The following is a 19,892-nucleotide window of genomic DNA, read 5'->3' as shown; positions in this document are numbered from 1 at the left end:
GATAGCGTTAATCATCAAAGTGAAATAATCTTGGGCATTAAATCTTCACGTGATCAGTTATAACAATAAAATACACTGACGTAAGAATATTTTACAGTATGTCAAAATGAATCAAATATGCTGAAGTGAGTAATTAATGATGTCAGTGTCAATTAATGGTGACCGGAAATGAGTTGACCTAAGGTGTATTGGTGACAGGTACAATGTGGTGATCTTGGCTGTGACCTACGTGGTGCCCATGACTGCTATGGTCGTCTGCTACGCCGTCATAGGTGAGGTCAAGGAGTGTATTCTTTTTCCTGTATGGTACATGTGTGTGTTGGGGTGTGTGTGTGTGTGTGTGTGTGTGTGTGTGATCTCTCTCTCTCTCTCTCTCTCTCTCTCTCTCTCTCTCTCAACAGGTAACACTCTCCTCCCTTCCCACAGGCTGTAAGCTGTACGACCGACGCTCTGCCAAAACGTCACGACAGGCCGACAATTTCAAAAGCAAAAGGAAAGTAAGTACAAAACGTAGACTACCAGAGGCCCGTTTTCTTTGTCCTGTAGAGACCTGTTTGTCCTCGAGACCTAACAAGGCTCCTCTAGAAACCAAACACCTGTGAAAAGAAACCTTGAAGATCTTAAGGTCTCCAGGTGTATTGGTGTTTCTTGTTAGCGCAATTAGTACAAGGAATATTAAGGGTTAATAAATATTCCTAAAATCACCTGTTTATTAAAATATTAGTCCGTACTCTTCAAAGACCCTGCATGTACCCAAGGACGTGTTGGTAATTGATTTCTGCCATCACGTCGAGCTGTGGAAATTGCACCATCATTACCGTCGTTGCCAGCTTATTTTAATAATTTTTTCAGAGTCCCAAGCTGAAGTGTAATTAAAGATTTCCCTAAATTTACCTTAACTGTGAACTCAACTTAACTCCAAAGCTCACCTCCAGTCAGCAGATGTTGGAGTCCGTTGGTAAATAATAGCGGGAGATTTAAGACGGTGGTTGAACCCTCCACTTCTTGGTTATGTGAATTCTCAACTTGTTGAGTATGGATTATCAGAGGAATTTGCATATCCTTCATTATTCCGGACCTCCCAAGACACAGCTAAGATCCTCAGCGCTGGGGTCACGTCTAATAATCTCTGCAGTAAATAATGGACTTTTTCACACCTTTATGAACGCCTCCAGTGTGTCCCAGTCTGCAGCCTTCCGGATACTCGACGTATACTGTTTACCAAGGAGGTTCCAACTTGTTTCATATCGCAGTTAACAATATCATTTGTTGACTGTCAGATTACTTATTACTGCCGGTATTTTACGGACACATTTAATGAATCCAAGTTCTGACCGACTCGACCAAAGCTAACGTAACCAAAACTAACGTAACCCAACCAAAACTAACGTAACCCAACCAAAACTAATCTAACTTCATCACTGTAGTATCGGCTTTGATAGACCATTAGGGCTGAGGTCTAATAAGATTGTGGCCTGTTTTAGACTGGAGCCCAACTTTTACGGATTATCATAGACTGGAACCTATTATAAAACCATCAGTCTACACTTCAGCTCCTCTCACTGGGTCGATTCCTGTTTTACATACTGATGACTCCATATTAGACATTGATGATGACTTGGTAGTATTCTTCCTTAATCTAAACCAGGATGAGTTTAACTTCACTCCACTTGGGTGTCTGGTGCCCTTAGCTATATAGAACTCAATGGAAGAGTAACAACTTAGGCACCAAACTAATCACCCAGGAACCAAGTTTATGATTCACCGAGAAGGTTAAAGAAGGTTAAATCTCTCCATCACTGACCATATACCTATTTTATTCATCTGGTCACGACACTCTTATCATTCAGCTGAAATTATCACTTAACAGATACTGGTACTATTTATCATTAAATTACTTCATCTCATCCGTTTGACGATTAAGGTATTCACACTGATGGCAGGTAAAGCATCGTTAATCAATACATAGACGAAGATGTTTGGGTGTTTCTACTTCTTAACTAAGCAATGGCCCTAACTCTTACACTCATGCTGCCCATCTATATCATTTTCATCTTTATTTTCTAAGGTTTTTGTAAATATTAATCAAACTCATACAAAAGTGAAAGGAAAGTGGAGATTATAGCCAAGGTGAAATACTTTCTCCTTTATATGTAACGTCAATGATTAGCGAAGAAAGGTGAAATGAGAGTGTGGGAGTAAGGTTTATTCTACTCTTGTTTTTGCCGTGTTTCTTGACCCCCATTAGTCCTCTCCTCCTAACTCTCAATAAGCTCTCAGTACAATAGCTGAATCGTGTCGGTGGGAAACTTTCGTAAATTTTCAGCAATTTTATCCCCGTATTAGCTGGTGTTTACAACGTACACAATAGTTATGATGCGCGGGTGTTTACAAATTCCATAAATAGACCGGCTTTTCTTGCTAAGAGTTAATGAGCCGGTAAACTCATGCCGGTGATTTATTGCTTATTATTGCCACCGGACGAGGCTCTTCTTAGTATGTTTTGGTTTCCTTTCATATATAAGTTGTCTATGTTGTGACCACCATGGAGACCCACCCACCTCCTCCACCAGGTTCTTCCTCAGGTTTTCTTTCATCCTGCGAGACGGTGACTGGAGGGATTCGGTTTATCTGTCCGTATATTAGTCCGTCTGTCCGTGTATCAGTCCCTGTGAGTATTATCCCGTCTCTGTATTAACCTGTGTATCAGTCCGTCTCTGTATTAACCTGTGTATGTATCAGTCCATGTGTGTATCACTCCATGTGTGTATCAGTCCATGTGTGTATCACTCCATGTGTGTATCAGTCCATGTGTGTATCAGTCCATGTGTGCATTAGTCCATGTGTGTATTAATCTGTGTGTGTATTAGTCCGTGTATATATAAGTACGTGTATGTATCAGTCCGTGTGCGTGTGTGTGTGTATTAGTCCGAGTGTCACCTCAGAGCTCACCAACGAAGGTGACATCCTTGATAACTCATATCATTGTATCAAAGCTGGATGATCGTCATACTTGATTCCGTGTGACAGTAAAGTAGTAGTAGTAGTAGTAGTAGTAATATTCGTACCTGCTGATCCGATTATAACTTTGTATGGTGCACTTACTGAATGAATATCTATCTATCTATCCATCTATCCATCTATATCTATCTATCAATCTAGATTAACTAATTCCAATATTATAAATTAATTTGATTGGAATTAGTTAATCTTACCGCCACACCACCCCGTTAAGTGCAGTACTGTGGTGTCCCTCAGGACTCATTTAGTTTAAAACTCGGGTTGAAACACGACGATCCTCTTCAAGGGAAGATGTTGTTTAATAATACGGGCGTTACAAAAGCTTTTCCGGTTAACATAAGAGAGAATGTAGCTTACGGTATATACTTTAAGGGGGAGACTTAAGAAACTGAAATGTACTTCTGGAGCCAAAACTCTATGATAATTTGACCACTTTAGGGACGAGCGGATTAAACCATCGTCATTAAAGGGTTAAGTCATCGTCCTCAACGAGTTAAGTCATCGTCCTCAACGGGTTAAGTCATCGTCCTCAACGGGTTAAGTCATCGTCCTCAACGGGTTAAGTCATCGTCCTCAACGGGTTAAGTCATCGTCCTCAACGGGTTAAGTCATCGTCCTCAACGGGTTCAGTCATCGTCATTAAAGGGTTAAGTCATCGTCTTAAGGGTTAAGTCATCGTCTTGACACGGTTAAGTAATTGTCTTCGAAGGGTTAAATCACCGTTCTCAAAGGGTAAAATCACCGTTCTCAAAGGGTTAAATCACCGTTCTCAAAGGGTTAAATCACCGTTCTCAAAGGGTTAAATCACCGTTCTCAAAGGGTTAAATCACCGTTCTCAAAGGGTTAAATCACCGTTCTCAAAGGGTAAAATCACCGTTCTCAAAGGGTTAAATCACCGTTCTCAAAGGGTAAAATCACCGTTCTCAAAGGGTTAAATCACCGTTCTCAAATTATTAAAGAAAAATTCGTACCAACAGCTGCCGAGTCTAATGTATTGTTCAACATCCAAAAGAAAAATAAGGATCGAATTTACAGAAAGAGATTCGATCCCTTTCTGGCTGTCCTCATATTTACAGCTTCTTCTTCTCTCGTCATAGGAAACTTCAATCATGAGAAGAAGACTTGTAAAAACCGTCTCGTTCGTTTTTTAAGGAATAAATCTTTTGTCTCCTTACAAGAACTGAGCACTTGGAGGTAAACATTTCTAGAGGAGATGGTAACACGATGTGGATGGAAAGAAGGCGAAGAAAATACGTGATAAATTAATACTGTATCCACTCTGTCATGGTCGGGTAAGCAAGGTAACAGGTAGACATCTTCCGCCAAGATACACAAGACAACTTCACCCAGTATGTCTCACGTTGAGTTTATGTCGTAAATAGAAGTGTATTAATGGCGGACTCGAGCTAAAAAAGAAAAAATCCGATTTAAAATTGGTCTCAATTTGACACAAACAGAGTCAATCAGTAAAGACAAAACTAAAAGTAAGAAGAATATTTCGTGAAAATCTGCAATGTGAAACAAACAAGAACTTGGATAAAATTAATCTTTTCATTCTTGAACGTGAGAGCTTGTCATAGGGAGGTAGGAGTGGAGGACTCTTTCCTGGACATAACGAGAGACTTTTTGATGGCGAAAAAGTTCAAGTGGAAGAGGAGCTGACGGAGAGAAAACTTTGTGTGACTCTATGAAAACTTTTTGCGCACTTTATTGTGTAGAGTTCTATGTAGTCTTGTTTAATGGTGGCGAATGAGTAACCAGAGACCCTCACACTCAATTACACACGCACACAATCTTTCTCACACACAGATACAAGACAAACACACACACACACACACACACACACACACACACACACACACACACACACACACACACACACAGACATACACAAAAACACACACACACACACACTTATTTCTGGAAGCCCATCTAAACAACAGAGAACAAATATCGTTCACCCACGATGTACTCAGATACAGTGCACAATAGAGGGCCTCTGAGTGGGTTTTTTTTTTTATCTACACCACACTGCACCTGTCCGCACTCCCTGCTTTACCATCAGTAGTATGCATTGTTATACGAGTCCCTTGTGTAATGGGATCAATTTTACTCTCAAAAATAAACAATGACAATGATGTTTTTATTACAGTATTATTAGTAGTAGTTATAGTAGTAGTGGTAGTAGTATTAGTAGTAGTTATAGTAGTAGTGGTAGTAGTATTAGAAGTAGTTATAGTAGTAGTGGTAGTAGTATTAGTAGTAGTTAAAGTGAAAGGGGGTTCCAAAGGCAAGGCAGTGTGGATGCAGCACACTGTACAGTATACTAAGCCTTCGGTATACAGGGAGACAGCATGACCGACACTGCGCTCGACCGCTTTCAATACCCTAATTTTGTCTAGTTAAGAACCTATTTACGGTAAGGTGGATTGGAAATGCACTAGGATCGACCCAAGACCTCTAGGGCAGGAGGCCTGTTTCCTGGGAATGCGATTTGAACCCAAATGGATTACGATTCCTTGAAAATATTAACACACCTGAACATTTGAGTTTAAAATACTAACGACTCAACCATTACAAGAAGAGAACTACCAATTAACTAGAAACATTTTTTGAACATCGTGTCCAGAGGTTTTTTTGTTTTTGTTTTTGTCGAAACGAATTTATAAACTCAAGTTCATCTCTGGACAGTGTGCGAGTATAAAGTGCCAACTCTGTCCCAGGTTATTGCTCTCGAACATTTTCTACCAAACCTATTGACTCTTTCTACCCCCACCACCATCCTAGCCCCTCTCCAACTCGCACCCAGCCCCCTCACCACCCTAACCCCGCTCCAACCCCCAACTTCCGCCCCTGCCACCAAACTAGCTCCGTCCTAACCCCCTCTCCCACCCTTGCCCTATCCCCCGCTCTCTACCACCCATCTTTTGCATAGGAAGACAATAGAAACAATAACATCAAGAGAAAGAGAACGAAGGACTAGACACATAGACACTAACAACGTATTTTACTACACTAACAACGTCAGTTATCCCCCCAGTCAATCTAACCACGACAACCACGCTGCCGATCCACCCCTCGTGTCGTTATTGACGGTCACGAACACAAATAAATCTTTTTCAGAGATTCGTTCCAACAGTTCAGTGACTCGTTTCAGCAGTTCAGTGACTCGTTCCAACAGTTCAAAGTACTAACGAGTCGAAATAAAAACTTTGCTAATTACGTTAAATATTGATACCTCTAGTACATGGCAATTATATTAATATTAATATTTATCCCTCATGAATGCAAATTTTATCTAATTAAAACCTTAGGAATAAACTACATTATCATCGAGTGGATTCTATTTCAATCCTTTCTCACAAATGAATCACAGAATGGCCTTTATTCTTCTCCCTAATTACGATTCAGGGAGATCGAATGTCATACTTCATTAATTTCTTTTGTATTAAAACGTGGTGTATTTGACCTCACATACATACGTTATAATGAGGTCGGGGGGAGGAGAGTATGTCGATCATTAGCGTCATTTGGGTTCTTTTGTGTGAGAGAAAGTGTTGATGGGGGATACTGACGGGGCTTTTATTAGTATACACCGGTCCTGCCTACGTCTCTCAGTGGAAGGTGATATTGGCCGTTCTTTTATCGTTATTTACGGTTCGTGTCTCTCGCTGATAGCTGGGCGGAGTTATGGGGCAGAAGGACGTAGTATGATCCCTCGCTCCTCCCCGTCTATATCCGAGAGGGAGTAATGATGGTGTGTTGGTAGAGTGACACGTTCATCCCTCCCCCCTGCCTCTTCCTCCTGCTGACGAGCCAGTGTGGGAGCGGAGAGGCGTGGGCAGGTGGTACACGAGAGCTCCACCGCCCCTTCACGGGTGACTGTAGAACGTAGAGAAAGTAGATGCGAGGAGATGTAACCCCTTGGTGCTGCCGCAGTAGTAAAACGGAGACTCAAGAGTACTTCGTCATCAACACTTTACATTGTTACCCTCCTTGAAAAAAGCTTTCCACACACTTCCCTAACACACACACACACTCACACACACACACACACACACACACACGCACACACCCTCTCAGATGGCTACCACTGTCAGGCTTCCAGCTAACCGACATCGTTTCATTTTTCACGTGTCTTGTTATAGGATGGGCGAGAGGGAGAAATATATATATTGTTTCCTGCAGTCAACGTCCAGGTTTCAATTTACGACTGAGAGTTTTCTTGTCTTTTTCTTAGCAGCCCATATTGGGTACAGTGTTGAGGAACCCTGTCATGAGTCTGCAGAACAAAGGCGTGTCAGGTGGCAAAATGGAACCGTTCATATTAGAGCAAAAAAACTTGTTCATTGTTCATGGGACTGATTTTGTTTCAGGCAATAATGTCATCTTGTTCGTTGTTTAGGGAGAGTATTAACGTTTTGCACATCATCCAGGTGTCATCCCAATACCCGCCTCAGTTGTATAATTAACAAGAGTGACCGTAAACACCCGACACCTCCCACATGTATAATAACACAGCTTCAGGTCAACCTAGTAAAAATTTCAGGACCAGATACAGTGACCTTGATCTATGACCTCCAATTCCTTTACAAAATTTTTGCCTATCTGTGGTCTGGACAGTAAAGGAAGGACACATCCTACCAAAAGTGGATCCCATAAGAGGTAGCAAAGTTGGTACTGCACTCGACTGTTTTCACTCCCCATCTGTTAGGTTAGAGGATAAGCTCTCTTATTTAAGGGATTAGGTCCTAGTACCCAGTGGATTAAACCCTACTTACTAATTAAATTACGTCCTCGTACTCAATGAATCAAGTCTTCATATTTGAGGGGTTATGTCCTCGGCTCCCACCTGTCCACCAGTGCGGACATCGATGAAGAGATTCAACATCGGATCAGATGTGTGTCGCAAGCCTTTGACAGACTCCGTACCCGTGTCTTCAGCTGTAGGGAGCTGAAATTATCTACACATTTGTACGTATATCGAGCAGTGGTCCTCCCCACCCTGCTATATGGCAGCGAGGCATGGGTCACATACAGGAGACACCTCAAGGCACTTGAAAACTTTAACCAACGTAGTCTAAGTTTCATCCTCCGAGCTTGCTGGGAAGACAAAAGAACAAATTCCAATATTCTCGCCGACACCAACTGTAGGAGCATAGAGGCTACCATTATCCATGAACAAGTACTCTGGACTGGCAATATTACCCGCATAGACGACAGTAGACTGCCAAAGCAGCTACTTTACAGTCACCTAACGAATAGTAAACGTAACGCTGGCGAGCAACTGAAAATGTATAAGGATAGTCTCAAGACAAACCTGAAAAAGTGCCAAATCGACCCCCTCACCTGAGAGACGATTACTCCACACTGTAATGCTTGGAGGATCACCACACGAGAAGGTGTCAATACTTTCGAGTAAGCCCGACTGCATACCGAGGCAGACAAGCGCCAAAGCCGGAAAGACGCTGCCGCCACCCCTCCCGCACTAGATGTAGTACGCCACACATGCAACATTTGTGGACGACCCTGCCGGTCCCTTATCGGTCTCTCAAGTCACCTCAGAGCTCATCAACGAAAGTGACATCCCTAATAACTCATATAGTCTCATAGCTGGATGATCGTCATACTCGATTCCGAGTGACAGTAAAATAGTAGTAGTAGTGTGTGTGTGTGTGTGTGTGTGTGTGTGTGTGTGTGTGTGTGTGTGTGTGTGTGTGTCTTTTTCAGCCTACCATAAACAACAAACTCTCAAAGATTACATTCTTATTAGTCCTCCACAGAATGACAATGACTCCAGTCGAGTTTTAAAAGACATATTGTGAAGGTGTGACATCAAGAGCCACCAATTGGGGTGCAGACGAAGCCGAGACTCAGATCCGGGAGTTTCAAGGCTTCGCGTCTTAATTTTCCTTCCTGACTAGAGAATGAACACCCAACTAACTGGCTCACTTCGGGTGTAGCAAAGAAAAAACAAGACACACACACACACAGAAGGAGAGAGAGAGAGATAAAAGGAGTGATGACTAGAGGAAGAGAGGGAGGGATAGGAAAGATAAATAGATAGCTTAGATAGGATAGATAAGATAAATAGATTAGATAAGATGGACGTATGGATGGATAAGATAGAATGCCTGATGCCCTTCATTCAGGTTCTGCTAACAGTTATCAATAAACAATATCATTATTATAAGACTCATAACTTACAGTACATCCAGCGACATGCTAACTACCTCCATGAACATTATTAAGGCTAACAATCAGGAGGGGAAGGGGACGCGTAGGATTGGGTCTAGGTTCCTGCTGAGAGGATCACAGACGCCAGCAACTGTTAATAACGCCCCTACCTTATCTCTATAGTTTACAATTCCCTTATAGGTTTTATTTTTGTTTCGTTTAGAGAGCCGTTTACTACACAGGGTTATTGGAATCGAGAATAACAGAAGGTAAAAGAATGTTAATTGTGTTGTCTCTCAATGTGGGATACTCCTGCCTAACACGCGGCCAAAACTTAGAAATAGTGCCTGGATCAGCTGTTTGTTACAACATACCGTAACCTGATAAGCGAGTTGCTCTTGTTCAGATGTTGTTGTCCTCCTCCAAAAGATAGTTTACTGTAGTAGCAAATGATTTTTTTTTATCCGTTCAAATTTGTTAACATTTGTGTCTTTTAAATAAAATTAAAACATCTTCTATAAACAATTAAATTTTTCAATAAAAAAAATCATTGCTGGTTTCCTTCTCATTACTATCAAGAAATTTGTCTGATGTAGGGAACATGTGAAAAATTTTCAGTTCTAAACATTTTCCATAATTTTAGTTTCTCCATCCAAAAGGTCGCTCTCCTCTAGCCCCAGCTCCCCCCCCCACAGTAAGAGCCCCCCCCACTAGTAAGAGCCCCCCCCCACTAGTAAGAGCCCCCCTCCAAGCCACTGGTACGTCACCCTACCCTCAGCTCCGCAATTTGAAAAGACAAGAAGGAACACGTCCAATACGCGGGTAATTGGAGTCCATCCCTTACCCCTCGCCACATCACTCACAGCCACAAACTCAATCATTTAATTCATTTACTCGAGACTGAAACAGCTACAGTGACCTTATAATTAGCTTGGCGCACGATGCTGTTACCTGTAATACTTGTTAAGAGACCTGGCTGTCTAGCGAGATCCTCTTATCTTGTCCCAGAATAACAAGATACAGTGACAACAACCAGGCTGAGTAAACAAGGTGGTTAGTGTCGCCTGTAATTCTGTATCACTTCTGCATCTTTATATCTATGTATATTTCTTATGTCTATGTATATCTCCAGTATCCATATATACCACACCTTATGTACCCCCCTATAACCATGTATACCATACCTCCTGTTTGTATGTATATGGCAGGTATAACTGTAGTGACAGCCTCCAAAGCTCCTATGATCACCGAGAGTCAAAATTCACTCCTTAAGAAAAACACCCGCCTCTCACAAACGGCTCCAGCGATACTTTAATGATGTTTTCATCTATTGAGACGGAAACTGTTTACATAAGAAGACCCTTAACCTTTTGTATTCATTCTTATAACAACCTAACCTAACCAAACCAAACCTAACCAAACCTAACCTAACCTAGTGCCATCTTCCCCCCCTCCCCCACTCCCCACTCTATTCCTCCCTCCTTACTTCCTCCTTCACCCTCTTTCATTCTCCCTAGCACTCTTCCCTTCCCCCTTCCCTACTACTCTTCACTCTCCTATCCCTATTCCCTCCTACACTAATCTCCCAATAACCTTCCCCATTCTCCACCCTCTTCCTCCCCCCCCCCCTCACTCTCCCACAATAAACCAACCTCTTGATGTTTCCCTTTGTGAGGTTATTGAGGTCTGTCTGTCTCTGTCTGTCTGTCTGTCTCTGTCTGTCTGTCTGTCATTGTTTCTGCCTCATTGCCTATCTGTCTCTGTCTGTCTGTCTGTCATTGTTTCTGTCTCATTGCCTATCTGTCTCTGTCTGTCTATCTGTCTGTCCTTGTTTCTACCTCACTGCCTATCTGTCTGTCTGTCTGTCTGTCTGTCCTGTTTCTGCCTCACTGCCTATCTGTCTGTCTGTCTGTCTGTCATTGTTTCTGCCTCATTGCCTATCTGTCTCTGTCTGTCTGTCTGTCATTGTTTCTGTCTCATTGCCTATCTGTCTCTGTCTGTCTATCTGTCTGTCCTTGTTTCTACCTCACTGCCTATCTGTCTGTCTGTCTGTCTGTCTGTCCTTGTTTCTGCCTCACTGCCTATCTGTCTGTCTGTCTGTCCTTGTTTCTACCTCACTGCCTATCTGTCTATCTGTCTGTCTGTCTGTCTGTCTGTCTGTCCTTGTTTCTGCCTCACTGCCTATCTGTCTGTCTGTCTGTCTGTCTCCCTCTCTGCCCATAAGCATAAGGGCTACAGGAGTCAATTAGGGGTGTAGGGTGCTCAGCTTTGCTTCTTGGGCCTCTATATCTTAATGATCCTCTCGTCTTAACGGACCCCAACCTTACGGGACCCCAATATATTAATCAGCCTCACAAAATTTAATGAGCTATGATGATGATGATGATGATGATGATGCATAATGATCCCAATTGTAATGAGACCCCAATCCTTAATGACGTCTATTCCTAAAGGTCAAATAGGGTCAAGTTAGGGATCCATTGGAACTAAAGTCCTTCACCAGCCACGACTCCCAAGTGCTTTCAGTCATCCAATTTTGACTCCACCTCCGACATTCCTTCCAAGAAATCATCACATTAAGAGTTCTTCCGCGTCTCTTGATTCAAAGGGGTCTCCCTCCCCCCCCCCATCGTCTCTCTCTCTCCTTCATCATCTCTCTCTCTCTCTCTCTCTCTCTCTCTCTTCTTCCTCCCTTTCTTCCACGTGCTCTTTCCTATTCTCCTCTTCTTCCTCCTCCTCTTCCTCCTCCTCCTCCTCCTCTCCCTCTTCTAGTCCTCGTCCGCATTTTCTCCTCTTCCTCCTAATTCTCCTGAACATTCTCCCCTTTCTCTTCCTACTCTAAAGAAGAAGGCATTTGCCACACTCTCATATCCCGGGGTCATATTAGCTCTATTCCCTCCACAATATCCTCCCTGGCCCTACAGAAGCTTGTTAGCCTCCCATCTTATGAATCCTGGACTCTCTCTCTCTCTCTCTCTCTCTCTCTCTCTCTCTCTCTCTCCGATATCAACACCCTTAGATTCACGACCCGGAACCTAACCTAACCCCACCCTAAGGTAACCCAAGTGGACTTGATTTCATCTAACTTAACCTAGCTAACAAACTAATTCTATTATTTTAACTTAATTTAAAATAACGCCAATGAATCCTTAAGGCACCTAACCTATTATAAACTACCCTAACTTAACCTAGCTGACCTAAACTAACTCCTAAACAAACCCCATAAGCCAATTCTGACTTAATTTAATCCTAATCTAACCCTAATCTAACCCTAGCCTAGCCTAACCTAACTCAAAGAAACCCCAAAATCAACTCCATTCGCCGCTCTAATGAGAAGAATATTCGAATCGGATTCATAGTTAAGATTCGGATATTCGTTTGTACGAGAAAAGTGCATTAGGTTGGCTGACGAGTTCTCACCAGCTTCCGTATTGCTGCTGGTTCTGTGTCAACGCCCTCCCACCTCTTACGTTCCCGACTTTTGCATTGAATTTCTTACCCAAAATAAACTCAAAATAACAAATTTGAATATATAAGACGTTGGAATAACTTCTGGAGATATGAGATGGCGTGAATAAATTGGTAGATACATATACATGAATAAATTTTGATATATATGATACCGAAATAATCTAACAGAACACTTGAATAATGGAATTCTTCATTTCACGGGGAGTGCGATGACCTCTAGTGAATACGACACTCAACTCTATTCTAAGACTATCTGGCTCGATAGCGGGGTACTCCAAGTCCACCCAGCTGTAAATGGGTTAGGAACTTTACAATTGTTGACAAGGCGAAGCCGATGAAGTGCAGTGTTAGCCAGGCTGCCTGTTTTGCATACCGAAGATCTCAATGTTTTCTTCTCTACACTGTCCCTTCACGACCAGTCATGCGTATGGGATCTATTTACCACATCTAGTGATTCCTTACCTTGTGAAATGCAACGAACTGTTTAATTATTATTTGCTTACCAGGGAAAAACCTATTGTCAATTCCCTAGACTAAAAGAGACACCGAGGCAGACGGATATCCTAGAACAGTCATGGTAAAAATAAAGGAAGGGAGCAAGGTGTTCATGTGGAGTGTTAGGTTAGGTTAGGTTTTAATCCAAGTATTTTAACTTTGGTTAGGGATAGGTTTTGTTGGGTTAAATTGAATTTGATTTTGTTAGGAGTAAGTTAGCTTAGATTAGTGTTAGGTTAAGATAGGTTACGTTTCGTTACGAGTAGATTAGGAGAGGTTGAGTTTGGTTACGAATGAATTAGGTTAGGTTAATTTTGGTTATTCTTCGAGTAGTTTAGGTTAGATTAGGTAAGAGGCTGTTTACAGTAGGTTTGGTCCACTATCCAGGTCAGGTACGAGTGAAGCCTTTTTTGTACGGGTTAGGTTATTGACTCCACCCAATTTCAAGCCAATTGAAGCGAGCTGAGGATAAACAGGACAACAGTGTGGGGATATTTTCTCTGTTTCTCTCTCTCTGAGAAAACTACCTTTTTAAGTAGTTTTACACGTTCTAGTTTTACCATTGCATATCATGTTTATATATATATATATATATATATATATATATATATATATATATATATATATATATATATATATATATATATATATATATATATATATATATATATATATATATATATATATATACTGGATATATCGAAATCAGCAGAATTTAAATCCTGTCGACCTGCATTTAAAATAAACTTTATGTAAACCGGAATTAACCTCGACGTTATGTAAACTGGAATTAACTTTAATCAGCTTATGTAAACAAACGTACATACAGTACCTGCCTCTCTGGTTCGCCTCTTACATGATTTATATCTTTTCAGCTAATCTTCAGCCTCTGGCATGATACCAGTAAAAGCCGAATATTGAAGAGATGCTTAGCGTGTGAATGTTACAGAAAAACTCTTTCAGAAAAATGGCGTGAATAACTCGCAAAGCCAAAACTTTCTGTATGTACTTTACACACACACACACACACACACACACACACACACACACACACACTTATACATACAACAATAACATACATACACAAGTATCATAATAATAATAACACCATTCTCTTGGGTGTCAAAGAGAGAATGGTGTCGTGTATTTGATGCCCAGATCATGACCCATGACACGTACGGTATATCTCACAGGTGGTGCAGATGTTGGCGCTACTGGTCGGGGTGTTCGCTCTCTGCTGGCTGCCGTATCACGTGTACTTTATCCTGGTACACCATCACCCACAGCTCAGCACCAGACCCTACGTACAGCACATGTATCTGGCCTTCTATTGGCTAGCTATGTCCAACGCTATGATCAACCCCATTGTCTACTACCTCCTCAACGCCAGGTGAGTCGTTCATTCACACCAACACACACACACCTGTCAACACCTGAGATTATTTTCTATAATTCAACGTCTAAAGGTATGTCTTTTCACTCTCTTAAACCCTTCCTCAGATACGTAATTTAACAATTCTTTAACGCCTCAGGTTTATACATGACTGAACGTTTTTCAACTCCACGTATGTTATGCCAAGCTGTTTAACACCTCGGGTTCTTTCATTTAACATTCTTCAACGCCAGATACAGTACAAACGTTATCCCACAGTCTTCAACCCCTCAGGTAAGTCATCTCACGCATTTTTACACCTCATATGTTACTAACAATATGACACTGATCGCTATAGTCACTCAGGCGCGGCTGTTAACCTAAGTAACGTTACATATGAGATTTTCTGGTGTAGGATAGGTTAATATAGGGTTCTATGTCTGTCTGTCTCTCTCTAACCATCTGACTACCACAGTGCCCTACCTGGAGTATTGACCTACCTGACAGCTGGTTATGGGAGGTAGTGCATGACGTGGTAGTGTGCGGTAGGAATGTCGCGGATTTGATGTTTTTATAGTATAGGTAAACCCCAAAATTGTCCCAAGATATTATTGTCTTTCACCATTATACCATTTAACACTTTTATTAATGGGACGTTTATCTTGTCATTTTTGTCGCAAGGTAATTAAAGAGTTTAACCGCGACTTTGAACTGTGTGAAGTAAAGTATATAAAACTATTCAATACTGATGTAGTTCATATGTGACCAAATTGTGTAAAATTTCGACCAATAATTTAAATTTCGATCAAATTCCACATTAAAATCCCACCTTATTTCACGTGATGATTAAATACCCAAACCTAACCCAAACCTAACCCAAACCTAACCTAATCTAACCTAACCTAACCTAACCTAACCTAACCTAACCTAACCTAACCTAACCATTCTTCACCTTTCACCCCCCCCCACTCCACCCCAGGTAGCGTTAATGCATTTAATACTCAGGTGAAATAAGCTAAGACTCTCTATTCTTCAAGTGATCCGAAATTACATCAGATGAAAACTAAATCAAGCAACAACTCTTCCTACACAGATACACAGACATTCTTACCTCAATCAGCAAATCGATGTAAATATTGCAAGTTGATTGATTTGATGCAGAAACGAGCAATTGCAAGAGACTGTTATATAAAATTGGTCGTCCTTTTGGGTTGATCTAACGTAAATTGATCTTGTTTAGCTAAGATCACTATTGTAAGATCTTAATAAAACTTGTCTCTCTTGATTCATTTGACGTAGACTGGTTTACTAAATCCATAACTTAACACAGACTTATTTACTAAACCCATAACTTAACGTAGAGTGATCTTGTATAACTTGAGCTCATTAAAGTGATCTTGGCGTCCATTTCACCCTCAGGTTTAGGTACTTCTTCCGTCAGTTGTTTGCCGAGATGCAGGGGAACCTTCGTAGCTGTGTGAAAACATCTGACCCCAGCTCCTCTGACTTCTCCGCTGACGGTAAGTACTACATTATACTGTCACACACATCAACGTCTCTGTCTTATACGTCAACACCTGTCTTATACCGTTAGACGTCAACATCAAACTTGTGAATTATTTTATGTCATATGTTAGGTCAGGTTAGGTTAAGTTAGGTTCGATACCATATCTTCTTCCCTTAAATAGAGATGTGAGAACTTATCTAACCTAACCTAACCTAAACTAAACCCCACTAAACTAACCTAAACTAGCTTAACTGGTTGGTTATAAAGAACAAATATCTCCATCGTAACTAAACACAGTGTCTATTTCTCAACCCAAGCGACCCAGTCCACGCAACTCCACGTAAAAATAAACTACGAAAGAATCTTGAAATTACAGACCGCTAGTCCAGTCAACTTGTCCTCTCTTTTGTGTTGTTCTTTGCAGCCACAGTTAATCCCACAGAGTAACAACACCGTCTTGTATAAATAGAAAACAATACCAGCTGTTTCATCCGTGTCTACATCATTCACTCCTATAAAACTGGCGAGGTTATCTCTCTCTCTCTCTCTCTCTCTCTCTCTCTCTCTCTCTCTCTCTCTCTCTCATTCACTCTCTCATCTCTCTCTCTCTCTCTCTCTCTCTCTCTCTCTATCTCTCATTCTTTTTTCTCTATCTATCTCTCTATCTATCTATCTAATCTGCTTTACTCCTCTCACACATCTTTATACAGAATAGATCAAAGGAAAGACAACATCTCAGGAGAAGCTTAGGAAAGACACACTGATAAAATGTAGAAGGAACAGGGAAGGAGGGGAAGGCTGGAGGACTTACGGCGTGAAGGAAGGGTAGATGGAGGTGACTTTGCCTATAAGGAGACTGTTTTAGGTCGTGTATTCGAGTATGATATATGAATCTAACTCTTGTGTGACAGTAGAGGTGACAACAATATGATTTTCTCCTCCTCAGATGACCCCTTCGCCCTTCATCTTCAGCTTATCGGTGACCCAGGCAGGTATGTGTATAGGAACTCCTGAAGAAAGGGGACCTCACCTTATTTTACGTGATGATTTTGACACCCTAACCTAATATAACCTAACTCAAACTAATCTAATCTAAGCTAACCAAGCCTTAGTTAAGCTAATCTAAACTAATATCACATAAAATAACCTAATCTAATCTAATTTATCGTAAGTTAACCTAACCCCTCTCCTGGTAGAGTTAAGGTACAAACGTTTAATCATCAAGTGAAATAAACTGAGGTAACTAATTTTCAGTAGTTGGTCTCCATGTGTACTGTTCAGCAGACCAGAGAACATTCCAAACTTTTAATTATATCTATATCCTACGGCCACGTGGGTAATAATTGTTTCTTATATGGACAGGTGAACCTCATCTGGAAAGGTGAATGTAATACCTGGGGATATACTATTAATAGCATCCGAGACTTTCCTTTGTGGTAGTGAAATTCCTATATAGCCCGAAAGACTATTTTACCACACAGTATATATATATATATATTGATAAGTTTATAGAATATCTGGGGTTTGTAATCATTTTATCAATCTAATACGATGATTAAGACTTTTTAGTTCAATTAATTAATATAAGGTGTGTTTGATTTCCTCTCCCCCGTACAGGTGTGTGGGTGGGCGGCCGCCTCTCCTCAAACACAACAACACCGCCCACTCCCCGCTGCCGCTCTCTCCTCACCACGACCACCCAGTACTGCCATAGTTCATCAATATCTCCTTCATCACGCAACACAAACTTATAAAATATCAGCATAAGTCTTCAATATTTTTTTTAGAGGTATTCAGAAGCGCCGCCCTCATAACCTGTGACAAACGTTGTAGAGATGTTTTTTTTTTTTCATATTCAAGTTATGTTTATAGAATGTCATAGTCACTCGCTACCTCCATGACAACATTATATACATACAAGTTAAATAGATGTTTATAAATATGTCCTTAAATATTCGGTATATATAAGTCACCAAAAAATTAAACATTACAAATCCTTATCATAACTAGATTAAATATCGAGTGAATTTTCCCCACTGGATAATTCTGTACAAACTTTAAACACATATCAATAAATAATTCCAAAAATACCTGATCTATTTCTAAATTATCAAAGAATATCATAACATTTATTAACAATTATCACAACCCGATAAACACATTGTAGAAACATATATATTTTCATGAAGACATTTTTATGATTCGTTCAGCTGAATAATAAGAGTCCCCCCGGTACAACTTTTTTTTCACAAATTATAAATAACCAAATTCTATGACATACTTTAATTTCCATGAATATTTTTAAATAGATAAAAGACACATTATTTTAGGTGTCAGAAGTAAGGGTAGTATTTGTATCACTTGGTACCTGTCAGATATATATATATTTCCTTAGCGTGTCAAATAAGAGTCTCCTCATTAATGTTGCGTCACCGAACCAGTCACTCTATAGCAGTAAATCAGAGATGACGTGTGAGTTACATACGTGTTTGTTGATCTCAGTAATTACGGTTCGTGTTTCTTAGTCACCATAGTGTATATCTTTATTCTCACTATTTAACTCCGTCTATCTTTTCTATATCTAGTTTTTTTTTTTTTTTTTTTGGTGGGGGGATCACCTGAAGATTAGCCCCCCAGTTTATTTCACTTTATTATTAACCATCCTAATGCCAACCTTACTTAACCTAACCAAACTTAACCTAACCAAACAAACATTAACCTCATCTAAACTAAACTAACTTAATCAAACCTAATATATAATAACCTAACCTAACCTTACACCCCAAGTCACACTAGGGGTGTTTAATCAACAGGTGAAATAAACTAGGGAGGAGACAGGCGCTAATCTTGAGGTAATCTTTTTTTTTCTTGTCAATTGAGTTTATATTCCTAGCATTCTAACAACAACAACAACAACTACTACTACTACTACTACTACAACAACTCCTACTATAACAACTCCTCCTACTACTACTACTACTACTACTACTTGACCTGTTTCATAATAATTTTAAGACTCATTGTATTGATCGCTCGCCCACAATACTGACAACACCTGTAATACCTGTTGAGTTGTTGTTATTGTTGTTGTTTTAAAACTCGTCAGGTTCAATACTTCACCACAAGAAACATAAAACACCGTAATTAAACCACCCCCTTGTGTCCTGTTGTCCCCGGAGTTGAAGTAAAGGGAGACTTTATTCTTTAAAGGGTCAAACAGGTGCTGGTGGTGGAGTGGTGAATGTGCTAATTGGCGTCCGGTTATTTACAGGTTCGAGCCCTCTTCTTGCAGGTGAGTTATACAGGTATGCTTTAACAGACTCTGGCTAAGGCGGGAGGGGAGGGGGGGGGTAAATAATCACCATTGAAGGTAATTTACAACGAAATTTTGACCAGGAGGATATCCGTCCCAAGGTAAAGGATTATTACACGATTTAACTGCTTCGTTTTACAATGTTGCAACGTCGTTTACATTATTTCAACCTTATTTACTTTATTACAACCTCGATTACAACATTACTAGATCATTTACACTATTACAGCTTCGTTTGCAATATTAGTAGGTCGTTTACAATATCACAACCTCGTTTATAATATTACAAGCTCATTTACCGTAATACTCATTTACAAAGTTTTCGGCCACGTTTACAATGCCATTGCCTCATTTACAGTATGTCACTGCCTCCGTTACAACACTCCTGCTCCATTTACAATATCACTGCCTCACTCTCATCATTATTGGGATATTTACGATGACTATATAAGTGTACAGTATTACCTCCTCTTCCCCCTCTCCTGTTAATTAGATACCCACGATAATGACCTTTCAGAAACTCGACAATCATATTT

General features: G+C 40.5%; 1 protein-coding gene across 1 annotated transcript in view; it reads left to right on the top strand.

Moving 5' to 3' along the window:
* The window catches only part of LOC121878775 (tachykinin-like peptides receptor 86C), an 81,864-nt gene extending 63,240 nt beyond the window's left edge, over window positions 1-18,624 (top strand). The window contains exons 8-13 of the mRNA XM_042385187.1: window positions 199-272; window positions 427-497; window positions 14,358-14,554; window positions 15,956-16,056; window positions 16,990-17,035; window positions 17,661-18,624. Coding sequence (XP_042241121.1) covers window positions 199-272; window positions 427-497; window positions 14,358-14,554; window positions 15,956-16,056; window positions 16,990-17,035; window positions 17,661-17,757 — 586 coding nt within the window. The 3' untranslated portion in view covers window positions 17,758-18,624. The remainder of the gene's footprint in view (window positions 1-198; window positions 273-426; window positions 498-14,357; window positions 14,555-15,955; window positions 16,057-16,989; window positions 17,036-17,660) is intronic.
* The last annotated feature ends 1,268 nt before the right edge of the window (window positions 18,625-19,892 follow it).

This window comes from Homarus americanus, unplaced genomic scaffold, assembly GCF_018991925.1.
Source record: "Homarus americanus isolate GMGI-L3 unplaced genomic scaffold, GMGI_Hamer_2.0 scaffold2558, whole genome shotgun sequence".
Lineage (NCBI taxonomy): Eukaryota > Metazoa > Arthropoda > Malacostraca > Decapoda > Nephropidae > Homarus > Homarus americanus.
This window is presented reverse-complemented; position numbering and strand designations above follow the sequence as displayed.